Below are 14021 nucleotides of genomic sequence, written 5' to 3' on the forward strand. Positions count from 1 at the left end.
TTATACTGTCTTCAATGTAGGATATGCAGAGATTCCAGGATCTTTAACTACAGAAACCTGACACCAACAACAGCAACTGTGGGGGGGGGGGGCAGAAGGGAGGGAGGTTTATTGGCACTACAGACAATGACTTGGGTTGGACAGTCTAGTATGCCTGGAGTCTAGAAATGGTCTTATGCCAGAAATCTTCAGGAGTTAGGTCTCCTTGTATTTAGGCCAAGGCTTTTCCTTTCCATGTCCCCCATATTTTGCTGTGCCTATGCAAACAACAAATGCCACTCTAACACTGTTTTTGCTGTACTTCTTTAACTCTTATCCTTAAAAAAAAAGAAAAGCTCATTAAACCTTCTGCTATGCCTTTAATGAGTTAATGGGTGATTCAATGATTTTCAAAAATATACTTGCTACCGAAACTTTTCTTTCTCTTCCATCTCATTAGTTTTTTATTTTTTAATATAAATTTTATTTTAATTATAGTGGCTTACATATCGTTCACAGTAATATAGCAGGTACATATTTACATTGAATCAGGGGAATTTGGCTATTTTTTAAAATTTTTATTTGATTTGTTTCTGAGCCATGCCTATCTGTGCTCAGGGATCACCCGTGTTGGTCTCGGAGTGCTGAGGATCAAACCTACATTGTCTATGGGCAAGGCAAACATCCTACCTGTTGAATTTTCTCTCCAACCCCATGCTTGTCATTTTCAACACATTTTTACACACTTCACTCATAATGAGTTGCTATAAGTGTAGAATAAATGAATGAGTGTTTTAGAGAGAGAGCCGAAAGGACTGATTTGTGGTTTAATTCCAGAAAATGCTATATTTGTTCAAATACTTATTAACTAGTCACCCTTAGGTTAGTTTATTTCTGAATGAAACATTTCTCTGTTTGCAGGGAATCGAATTGGAAAGTATTAAATAGATACACTTCTGACAATACATTATGTCTAGTGGGTACTTCCTTCTTGTTTCTGGAATATGAGTTAGGTTGTTCTTAATTTTTATATTCCCTTTGAAAATTGAATTGAGGTTTGAAAATTGAATGTTGCCTTTCCTTGTTAAGGAATATTTTGGAGACTTGGTCGGTGGCTTAAAACAACTAGGGCAGGGGTGTAGCAGTGGTGCAAGCGGCAAGGCGTCTGCCTTGCCTGCACTAGCCTAGGACAGACAGTGGTTCAATCCCCCAGTGTTCCATATGGTCCCCCAAGCCAATGCATAGCCAGGAGTAACCCCTGAGTGTCACTGGGTGTGGCCCAAAATTCAAAAAATAAAAACAAAAACAACTAGGGCAGATCTGAGGCACTAACCTTTATCCCTCTGTTACCTCATGCACCAAAATGGTCTAGAGCCATCAGTGAAAGGAAATATATGATTAAAATAAGAATTTATTGAATGGCTAAAACTCAGTCATTAACTACTATGAGTCTCAAGGTGATGCAATACACTAAAAATTATTTTTCACAAACATACATTTTTCTATTTATCTATTCTTTTTTCCCCTAATATTTGTGTTGAGTTGCAAAATGAAAACCTGAGGAGTTTTGAATCTAATTATTTATAGTTCTAATTATATTTATGGGAACAACTTAATGGAAAATTATTTTGAAATGATCAAAATTTTATTAATATAGAAATCAAAATAATATCTCTTTTAAATTTATTTTAGAGTCATTTTGTTGGAATCCTCAACATTTATCTCTTTGCCAGCCCACTTACATGAATCGAGACGCTTGCTCAACCAAATGGACGATGAGTAAATGTCTATAGTTTTATACCTATAATTGTCTGAAGAAAATTGCTAAGAAATTATTATTCAAGTAAACTTGTTCTATGATTTCATAGTTTTTTACTTTAACTATTCATTATATATAAACTATATATTATTCGTACTTTTCCTCTGATGTCTTATTAGGCTTATGTACAGGAAAATGAATATGTGTGACTTGATTCAAGAGTATAATTATTTGCACATGCTGTGCTTTCTGAAATTGCTGCAAATATGCAGTGAGTGAATACTACTAATACTAGGAAAATGTATATCTATATTGTCATTTGAGTATAATGATCAATTCTAAAAATAATCCATTTGGACCTTGGTTATATTCGTTACGTTTAAAGAGAAAATGAGGATCAGAAGTATTATATGACAGCATGAGGCCAGATGTCAGAGAATAGTTTCCAAACCTCCATCAGGGGGCAGAACTGGTGATAATTTCTGCTTTGGTTCTATATCCTCTGGTCTCCTGCTAGTCATCACTGTATGAGAAATTGTTTTCCCTCAGCTAGGAATTCATGCAACTGGTAACTCTTAACATTTTTGCCACTGTTTATGTCTACTCAGAACCACCAAAGCACCCTAAGTATTGATTTGAGGATTACAAATTGGTCTTCACAAAGTGAATTTGCTGAGAAAATTAGAGTTGTTGCTTTCAGTTTATTTCACAAAAATAATGATGCCTGTATTTAGAAATGACATTTCTTGTTTGAAGTGATAGAACAGTGAGCATAGTGCTTACCTTGCACACAGCAGACCCAGGTTTGATCCCAAGCATCCCATATGATACCCTGAGTACCATCAAGTGTAATTCTTGAGTAGAGAGCCAGGAGTAAGCTCTGGCATCGCCAAGGTGACCCCCAAACAAAAGAAAACAAAACATAAAGGAACTTTGGCTTCTGATTAGAGAAACTAAATTTCGTTTTTTATTTTGGGCCATACCTGGTAGTGCTTAAGGCTTCCTCTTGGCTTCCTGCTCAAGGATTATTCCTAGAGGGCTCTGAGGACCATATGCCTTACTGGGGATAGAGCCTGAATCAGCTGCTTGCTAGGCAAGCTCTCTCCTCACTTTACTATTTCTCAAGTCCCAATAGAGAAGCGAAATTCTTAAGAAGAAAAATGCAATTTGATGCCATCTATTCTAAACTGTAGAATATCTATTTAATGTGAATTATAATAAATAGAAAGATCACCAAGGTGAACATCAAGTAGAAGAAAATAATGCAGCTATCAATGAATGAATTTTGTACCTGTTCATTTAATTACAAATGTCTTGTTATTTTATACATCTTTTCTTGTAGTTCTTGACAGCGTTTGTTGTCCTTGCATCCTTTTAGATGCAATAATGTCTCAGGAGGCAAGGATTCCTAGTTCTGTTAGCATAGAAATTCTTATAGGAATGCTTAAGTCACAGGAGCCACTAACATGAGTTGTATAAATCTTGTGAACATTAATTGAATATAGTTTGTTTTCCTAAAGTGAATTGTATTTGTGCCAAGAGTGTTAGAAAATTATAATAATTTAATTTATTATAATGATTTGATTCTTCATTCATGAGAAAATATACTACAGAAGAACCCAATTTTTTTTTTGGTTTTTGGGCCACACCCGGCGTTGCTCAGGGGTTACTCCTGGCTGTCTTCTCAGAAATACCTCCTGGCTGGCACAGGGAACCATATGGGACACTGGGATTCGAACCAACCACCTATGGTCCTGGATTGGCTGCTTGCAAGGCAAACGCTGCTGTGCTATTTCTCCAGGCCCAGAAGAACCCATTTTTATCTCTTTTCTTTTGTTTTATATAGATCATCATAATAGACATTACTTAAGTGTAGGGAATTTTAGGTATTTTGTGTTAATTTCTTTGTAGTATAAAATGTTATACTATATGGGATACCAGGTATTGAATGTAAGTTGGTCACATGCAAGGCAAGAGCTTTAGCCAAAGTTCTATTGTTCCAGTCCCAACAGACCTAGAAATTTTACTTTCAGTTTCTTCTTGATTTTCAGAAGCTGCTTTCTGAACATTGACTCTTTCATAGATTTTAAAAATAATTCATATTAACTGAAAAATATAGTTCCATTTATCAAACAAGAGTCCTAGAATTATAGGCAACCCTGAATAAAAGTAAGTCAAAATTGAGTCCATTTTAAAGAAAAGGATAGTGGAGTCTGTTTTCTCAGTTTTGGAATTAAATATGGAGTTTCTCTTTGAAAACTGTTAACATGATTTTTCTCCATATGCTAATCTGGTATGGTTTTTATTAGATCCGAAGTTCTAGAATTCTTAAAGCCATATAGTTTCAAACTGTAGAGAATTACCTAATTTTTAAAGTTACTCTTCTCAACTCAAATTAAAATCGAGTAAACAAGTATAAAAGAAGTTATAATAGAATTGATGCAGGAATTAAATTGTGGGAAGCATTATCTAAAGTAATTTCTAATGGACAATCGAGTGCAAACAAGTAATTGTATCACCATGGACTTAAACATTATCGAGAATTCTATATTGTCTCTTATAGTTATAATCTCCATATTTTTGGTCTCAAATATTCCTTCGATGAAAGAAATATAGAGTATGTGACATAAAGTGTTAGGTCAAGGGAAACATGATCCAAATGAGAGAAGTCCAGCTTCTGTACATTAAAACTTTCTATGAGAATGTCTCATAGTTTTTTCTTCTGACTTTTATTATTTTACTGGAAACAATGATTATTAAAATTATGTGATAGATATCAAAAATTAATAAGAAATTTTGTCTTCTGAATATTACAATGTTTTTAAAGCAAAGGAGCAAAATAGTACAACCTTGTTCATAGCTGATCAGGGTTCAATACTCTGTAATACATTATAATCTTGAGCACTCCTAGGGTTTTCCTTTGAGCACAGAACTAAGAGTAAACCCTGAGCACCACCAGGTGAGGCCCCAAAAGCAACACTAAACAAACAAAAAACAGAAACACAAAGAATAAAACAGAGCAAGTATGCATACATAGACACACACATAACAAGCTAAACAACACTGCATAGGTTACAATATCCATCATGAATGGACACTAGAGTTTTATCTACTATTATACCACAATGTCATCTAATATTCACCAGTCTAATTTTATTAAGATAATGAGGCTGTGTGTGTGTGTGTGAGAGAGAGAGAGGTATACTAGAGCATAAACCAAGGACCTTGCACATGGGTGGCATGTACTTTATCACTGAGCCACATATTCTTTATTTTTGTTTCTTGACACTCCTGGTAAATGCTTTGCAGCTATTCCTAACACAGTGCTCCAGAGAGTCATTCACAGCATTGAACCCAAGTTTTCTACATTTAAAATTGTTATATTTGTGCGCATGGGAAAATAACAATAACAGTATTGTAAATCATACAACCTTGATAAAAGTAACAATAAAATAATAAACAAAACTTGTACTCTAATTATTTATCATGCAGGGCCTTATCATCAAGTATTTTGATCATCTAAGTATGTTTTAATAAGATAATATTTAGTAATGTCATTATAATATTGTTCTGAAATCTTTCCTCAATGGTTGTCTTGGACAAATTTTTGGAAAAAGAAACCAAGATCATGTATTTTAAACATGAAAATCTGTCTATAAACAATTATTCTTAGGTAGTACATACATATTTATATATGCATACTTTTATTTTTTTGGTTTTTGGGCCACACCCGGTGTTGCTCAGGGGTTCCTCCTGGCTGTCTGCTCAGAAATACCTCCTGGCAGGCACGGGGGACCATATGCGACACTGGGATTCAAACCAACCACCTTTGGTCCTGGATCAGCTGCTTGCAAGGCAAATGCCGCTGTGCTATCTCTCTGGGTCCTATGCATACATTTCTACAAACAGTTGAAAACACACATATATGAACATTTTACTTTTATGATCCATGAGCATAAAAACAAAGGAAGATAAGTTTTCATTATGATTCAATGTAAAGGAATAATCAAAACTGAATAGGATAGCACTTTTATTTTATTTACAATTTTAAAAAAATAATGAAACAGTAGTCATCAGATATGACCATTCATTTGAGGATAGGACTGGGCCAGACCTGGCCTGGCAGTGCTCATGGTTTATTACTATCTCATCACTCAGGGATTACTTCTAGAATGTATGAGTCCATATATGCTACCAAGGATTAATTTTGGGTCAGCCACATCCATGGTAAATACCTTATTTGTTGTACTATTGTAGCAGGTTCCAGCAATGACCATTTTGTAAATAATTTCCTATGATTATATATAATTTCTACCGGGAAATATTTAGTTATTAGTTTAATTCTTACTAAGTGACACCTCAAGCACTGTTCTTAATAACAGAAAAATATAAAAATAAATGAATTTTAGACCTAATGCTCAAGGAAAACACGATCAAGTAGAGAAGAAAAATATGTACACAAATGAAAATAACTGTACTGGGAAATATGCATTCATATTATACCAAGTCTAATGTTTTCTACAATATTTGCTATAATTAGAAAGAAAAACATTAAGTAAGATGTGATATGATAAGCATTTTTTAACAACTATACACTATACTCTGGTCTTCATTTTTTATATCATACACAAACTGGCACCTGAAATATAAGTAAAATGTTCATGACCATAATTTAGAGTAGAGGAAATCTTTCTTATGAGTAGAAGTAACTTGGGAAAGAAATTGCAGGTGAAAAGGAGAGAAGCAGTAGTGGGAAGTATAAAATGTGTGCTAATATATAATATTACTGACATTTAGTTTAAGTTGCAATTTAGAATAAATATGTGTCAATATAAAAGTTTTCTCCATTTAAATTTTCAGATCATCCTTGTTTCTGGAACCCAGGTTAGTATCTTAAAGATTTTTCAAGTAATTAGGGAACAAAGTGATACCAAGAAAAGCAAGGTTCTTGTTTATACTGCTTTCCAGATGGCTACCATATCCATTTATGAAGCAGTCCCGGGCCCATGGAGGATGGAATGAATCTAAAATTTTTTTTTTGGTTTTTTTTTTTTTTGGGCCACACCCATTAGATGCTCAGGGGTTACTCCTGGCTACGCACTCAGAAATTGCCCCTGGCTTGGGGGGACCATATGGGACACCGGGGGATCGAACCATGGTCCTTTCCTTGGCTAGCGCTTGTAAGGCAGACACCTTACCTCTAGCGCCACCTCGCCGGCCCCATGAATCTAAAATTTATGTGCTCATATTTTTCTCCCAAGATGCATGAAAATTCAACTTGAACCACTGATTTTGAAGTGTACTATGGACATGGCCCTTGATGCTGACTCAGGAGTAATGTTTTGTTTTGTTTTGTTTTGCTTTGTGGACACATTTGGCTGTGCTCAGGCTTATTCCTAGCACTATGCTTAGGGTTTACGTTTGTCAGGTTCAGGGATACATATGAATTTTCCAGGGACCCGGGTCTGCTGCATAAAAGGCAAGAAGCCTACCCACTGTACTATAGCTCTGGCTCCATTATTATGAAGGATTATGATGAAAATAATTTTCTCTGTTGGGAAGGGCTTAAATAGGCTCTTTGAATATGCCCTATATGGAGCCGTGTCAGTATACTTTTGATATCTTTAACTTGAATAGTTGCTAATGCAGAATAAAAATAAATGTCTTCCCTTCACACCTCATATGTTGGACTCTCTTCCTGACTTTGGCGCACTATTAAATCAACAGAAAATATTTTGTTGCTTGTTCTATAGTATTTCGTATAATTTAAGCCTGACCAAGATCTTAAATATACTTATGTTGAAATATACTCAATCTGTCATTTATTTTATAATAATGAATGAGAAAAATATTAACATTATTTGATTTTCAGGGAGAAGTAAATAAATAAATGAGTTAGATTGTTTTTTGCCTTATTATTGGGACACTACCTTTATGAACAAGTTGATTTTATCACTGAATTTCTAAATTCAAGAACATTAATCATGTAAAATGGATATTTTCCTGAGTCACAAGATTTTGTTCAGCTATTTTTAATGTTGCTGAATTAATAATGATCTACATTAGCTTTGTAAACTAATCAGTATAAATTTCTATTAGAAACAGTACAGGTAACTCGATGTGTGGGCTTTCTGAGAATCTTTTTTGAGGATAAGGGAACTTTGATTCATTTGAAAGCATTTTCATTAGCTGTTCTCCAACAAAATAAAAGAAAAGAATAAATAAATTATACTTAAATTGGTCTGCTTTTCTATTCACAGTAAATAATTACTTAAGTGCTAGAGATTGTAAAGTATTGAACAGAGTAAGGTTTGGAAATTATCTATGAAATTTAATAAGGCATTTTACTTGGAGCTCCATTATTGAGAGTTGTCAATGGAGTAATACAGGAAGAAATAAGCAAGCTTTATTGTTCTTTGTACTCTATATGTGGTCTTCCTTGTAACTGCTAAAATATTCATCTGTTGTAGCTATGATAACTAATTTATAAAATATTTAAATGATTTAATATAATAAATACCTTTACTTTTACTTGCCAATCAAAATTTGAAATAAAACAAAATTAAAGAGTTAATTACAATGTATTTTTAAAAATGTCTTATGAATTATGTAATATAAAGTACAGTGGAGAAAGGAAATATATATGTGGAGAAGTTTACTTAGGAATAATATATTTTACAGCACCAAATTCAGGCAAAATCAGAACACAAAGTGAAATAAGATATATTTTCTTTTTTGTTTTTAAAACAATGTTAGGAAAATAATACCTGAACATCTAGATACTTAATGACAGCTTGTTGAGCAAAGCAGTCCTGAAAACTCTGTAAAGAACAATTTGGGGGGAAATTAATATTTTGTAAGACCCGGAACCTTTCAAAGGAAGCATTTGCTTCTGGCTTTGAAATGTTAATTAATTTTAAAAAATGGGGCCCGGAGAGATAGCACAGCGGCATTTGCCTTGCAAGCAGCCGATCCAGGACCAAAGGTGGTTGGTTCGAATCCTGGTGTCCCATATGGTCCCCCGTGCCTGCCAGGAGCTATTTCTGAGCAGACAGCCAGGAGTAACCCCTGAGCAATGCCGGGTGTGGCCCAAAATCAATAATAATAATAATAATAATAATAATAATAATAATAATAATAATAATTTTAAAAAATGTAGCCAGCATTGAAATTGTTTCCCTGTCTCCAGTTACCAGTAAGACAAAAAGGAAATGTGGATACAATAAGCTTAGGAAAGAGAATTTTTTCAAGAAATGAAATTCAAAAACTGCTTTCAGAGCAGTATCTATATAGCTCTGTGTTGAAACCACAGTTAAGTCTCAGTATTTGAGTTTTATTCTCATTAAAATTTTTTCATATGGTCAATGAAAGTAAAAATGATTAATTTTCACCAAATTAAAAAAGCAGTGTGGAAATATTAATGATTGCTTCTATTTTGTATTATTCTAATATTTAAAATTTTATAACTGCATGAACATCATATGAAATATAAAATGCATCTATTATATCTACTTATAGTGTAGAGAGCCATGACAACAGAGCTCCAAGATATAAGTAAGATGGAGAATAGTTTCTCACTTTTGTCTGTATTGCTGATGCTGTTTTCTGTTTCCTATGACAGTAAAAGCACTAGCTGTGATCGTGATTTATCTGAAGGCTGTACCACATGTTCAGATAGCCTAAAAACCTGTGAGTACCTCAAAGTAAAAACTTGTTTTTATATCTACTCTTTATATTTAAATCCTCATATGAAATGAAATGAAATGAATATGAAATGAAATATTCAACACAGGTGCTGAAAATTCTGGACAGAATGGCAGGCCCTAGGAATGGCTGACTGTGGCTGTGAATGAAATCTGTCTGTGGCTGTGGAGGATTGTGTCTTTTCTTTAACTGCCAAGTCTGTTTTTTCATCAGTAGAGTGAAGTTATTTAGTTGAATTACCTTTATATTTGTCTGGGATCATTCTGAACTCATCAAAATGATTTAAGTGATTGATAGTACCAAGATAAACATTTAAGGATACTGCTCTACTTAGTTTTATGAAATAGAGCTACAGATTGAGAAAATATGGATCATTGATTTAGAGGAAAATAGATAAAGGGATATTCTGGTTATATAGCTAAAGAACAAGGCACACAATGACATTTCATAATTAAACATGATTATTGCTGCTGCTGGAGATTTCCTATGTAGCATTTGCAGACTGTAAAGAGAGAGGTCTTGAGAAGGAAATCTGTCACTTTTCTCTAATGGAGATTCAGGACTGATGAAGTTTTACTATCAGCTTTTTCACAGCATAAATCCTCCAAGACCCTCTAGCTCCATGAGACAGACTGCAAGCTGAGCCTGAAGTCTACTTGTTCTGTACAGCATGGGTGTGTGTGTGTGTGTGTGTGTGTGTGTGTGTGTGTGTGATCTCTGCCATCCTATTACACAGGGAACTGTGGCCTCAGGTTGGAGAGGAAAGCACTCTATTTAGGAAAGGAAAGTCAGTCCTAAATGTACTCAGGCCTTGGGGTTCATCACCTTTTTCTCACATAAAAGAATTACAGGAGGAGAAAAACAAGTTTTTTGGAAAATAGGAGAGATGGAAAGAGGTAATATCTGTCCAAGAAAGAACATGGGCTTGTCTGGAGTAGAGAGAATGCCACTACACATCACAACATTCAAATCTGAAAGTGTACATCTCAAAGGAGAGATGTGAGTGGTATGTGCATGAGCACCATGTACAGTGGACAGCAAGGATGCTGGTAGCATGGTCACTGGAAACACATGTTGCTTCCTCTATCTGAATTACTTTATATACACTTTTTCCAAAGTGTCTTCCCTAACCCTCTGTTAGCTAGGGTTGTTATCAAGGGGGAGAGCTGAAAGCAGTTAGAATTTTTCTTTTTTTGTTTTGTTTTGGGGCCACACCAGGTGATGCTCAGGAGTTATTCCTGGCTCTGGGGAACATGTAGGATGCCATAGATTGCACCCAGGTTGACCATATAAGGCAAATCCGCTATGCACAACACATTCGCTCTGGCCTTTTAATAGTTTTCTTTTGATATTCTTGCATGGCCTTTGTTCTAGGGTGTCCAGTTACTTCTCCCCTCAGGATGTCTCTTGCACTTGGCCTGGAATTTTGCATGTGAATCTCTTCTGGCTTGTACAGGGGTCCTTTGTGTCAAAAGCCTCCATGCCTTTGGACTGGCTACAGTCTAAGACTGTTTTCCCCCAAATACGTTATCAGGTGCCCCCTATCTTCCTGCCCACAACAGTTATAACTTTGTCATCTTACTTTTGGGATGACTGACTCATCCAGGTGACTAGCTCAGAACCTCTCATGTAATGACAAGTCACTGGAAACATAGTACTTGACTGAGGCCTCCTTACTCACATGTCTCAAATGAGACTGTTGCCCTGGACATAAAGCTGTTCCTTGTGGGCACAGATACTTTATGGGATGTTACCTTGGTTCAAAAAGAAATAGAATCATGCATGAAAAATAATTAGGAAGAATTCATGATACATTTTCTGACCTATTGTCACAATTTATACTGCTTATTAATACATTCAAGCAGAACAGCCATTAGGAAAAAGTCATAGATTCGCCACACGACTGTATTATTGGAATTTTTGTGAATTTGTTTTTAAACTACTGAAAAATGTAGCTGCATACAATGAATGTGTTGATCTTTGAGCACAGTAATTGGCAGCACAATTTAAAATTCACTTATAACTATTGACTTCCACAAAGTACAACAATTAATCAAATCCTGTTTTTAATTGAATAACTTATAGAAACATTCCTTTTTTCTGTTATTTATTTAAACATCACTTTGTTTAAATACCACTTTACAGAAACATTCCTCTTGGCTGCAATTGATGTTTTTATGTTTTTATCATTGTACTCAAGGCTTGATAAAATTATTTTTTGATTTTTGGTTCACACCCAGCAGCACTCCATGCTCAGAAATCGCTCCTGGTAGGCTCAGGGGACCACATGGGATGCCGGAATTTGAGCCAATGACCTTCTGCATGATAGGCAAATGCCTTACCTCCATGCTATCTCTCTGGCCCCTGATAAATCTTTTTATAATAAATTTTATATATTGCCTAATGTATACAAATAATATATGTTAAAATAGGCTATTATCTGCAAATATTTTACACATTCACAAAAAGCCTAATAGTTCTCATCTATGTGCTTTATCTATAAGTTTGTAAGAAATAATTACAAAGCTAAAAATGTCCCATTATATTTATAAAAAAATGTGTGGTAAGGGTACCCATGCAGTACAAAGCCATGCTTAAGGGTCAAATTTATATGTAAAATCAAACCTTAATTTGGATTATAATCATTCCTTCATGTTGTCTATCATTTGTAGACTGTAATGCAAATCACTACATAGTTGTCAAAGAAATGTAAAGATTCTGGTTGATTACTTTGTTACTTATATATTTATAGTCAAGCTAATTTTAGATGGTTATAATTATGCATTTTATCAAGCTTGAGCTGAGAGATGCATTAGTGAATATATTTATCAGTTAATTTTATGGACTAATAATTGTTTCAACTTTTAGAAATTTCTTCCAAGTCTCTGTCTAGTCACTAATTGAAATGTGTTCTATTTAAGCACAGCTTATGAACAGACTTTGCTTCTTGTTTTGGCAGCAATTAAGTGCAACTTCGTCAGAGAGTTTTTTTGCCCTAAAAGTGCTTTGAACTTGCCAGTGAAAGGATCTACCTTAGACTTATTCTTTCTTCCGTTTGAAATGCACTTGCGCTACTGCATTGTCATCCTCAGCAGCAGAAAGGTGAGAACAGAGTGTGTTCATCACAGGCTGTAACTTTAATGGAAATGCCAGTAGAGATGACTTGATAGTAGTAACTAAAGACTAGAAATGTGCATAGTAAATTCATTCCTCTGATTGACAAAAACAAGAATCTGCCTCAAAAATAATTAAAGAGTAACAGTTATTGTCTTATAGATAAATTTTATCATGGCTGCGTAGGGAAGTTCTGTCAGCACAAAGTGGAATCATGCCTAACCTTGCTGTGGTGATATATGCAAAGATTATAGTTGGGCTAGCAAAGAGATACTTAAAACAACACATATTATCTTACATTTTCTATAGATCAGAGATCCTGATATGACCAAGATAGTTTCTCTGAATTTCTATGGAGCATTCACTCAAGGGCTTATGCAACACTAAATTTCTCCATTGAGTCTTAGTGCTGTGACAATTGGCTTCCATGTTCACTGAAGACGTTTGCAGAACTAATTTTCTAATAGCTCTGAAATACAGTCTCAGCAAAGTTGAGACAGAGTAAAAGAAAGGGAAGGATGGAAGAGAGAGACTGGAAGGAATGGATAACAACAGAGACACAGACACAGAAATGCTTTGGGAGTTTGCTGGCATTAAATGCTTTCAGAAAAGCATTATCTACTATATGTTGACCATGTTGACCTGAGTAGGGAATTCTTAAGCCTCAGAGGAAAAAAGATCATTGGTGTATCAATTATGCTTGGTATGCAATGCTTGGAATTACCATATGCAGTGCTGGTGGCCAAGCATTTATAAAGAAAAATGGTTTGACCCCTGTACTATCTCTGAGACCCTATCATGATCCCCCCCCTTTTTTAAATTTTTTTAATTTTTAATTTTTTTTATTTTTCACAGCATTATTTATGGTACATAGTGACAATGAATGAGGGGCACTTCCACCCCAGTGCTGTCCTCCCTCAACCCCCCTTTCCAGCATGCATCTCATATCTCCCTCCCTTTCCCCCCAGCATACTAGTGCAACTGGTCTCCACTTTATAGCTTGTTGTAGATTGTCTATTCTGTTGTCATTTGTGATAAAAAGGATAAGAAGAAAAAAAGAAAAATAAAGAAGAAAAGAGAAAAAAAAGGAAGAGAGAAAAAATTGGACGCACCTACCAAAAAAAAAAAGCGAAAAAGAAGAAAAAAATGCACCTGGCTATTGAGAAAAGAAAAGAAAATATCACCAAATAATAATCACAGGAGTGAAAAGAAAAGGGAAGCAAAAAGTGGAGGAAAGAAGGAAAATAAAGTCAAAAACTAACAAATCAAAATAAAACAAGAAAAAGAAGGGTTGCTGCAGTGGTAGGGTTTGGCGTTCCCTCCACTTTTTTTTTTCTCTTTTTTTTTTTTGTATAGGCACAGTAAGCATTGGGGGAGAATGGGAATTCCCATTGCCTAGGAGATTCAGGGCTTCTCCATCCTTGAAGCATACCATCATGGGTATGCTTTTTGCCTTAGAATTTTT

At 34.9% G+C, this 14021-nt stretch overlaps 1 protein-coding gene across 1 annotated transcript in view; it reads left to right on the forward strand.

Moving 5' to 3' along the window:
• CFAP47 (cilia and flagella associated protein 47) overlaps positions 1–14021 on the forward strand; it is a 433368-nt gene that overhangs the window by 227050 nt on the left and 192297 nt on the right. Inside the window, exons 40-43 of the mRNA XM_049766890.1 lie at positions 1672–1758; positions 6599–6622; positions 9360–9427; positions 12402–12544. Coding sequence (XP_049622847.1) covers positions 1672–1758; positions 6599–6622; positions 9360–9427; positions 12402–12544 — 322 coding nt within the window. The remainder of the gene's footprint in view (positions 1–1671; positions 1759–6598; positions 6623–9359; positions 9428–12401; positions 12545–14021) is intronic.

This window comes from Suncus etruscus, chromosome X, assembly GCF_024139225.1.
Source record: "Suncus etruscus isolate mSunEtr1 chromosome X, mSunEtr1.pri.cur, whole genome shotgun sequence".
Lineage (NCBI taxonomy): Eukaryota > Metazoa > Chordata > Mammalia > Eulipotyphla > Soricidae > Suncus > Suncus etruscus.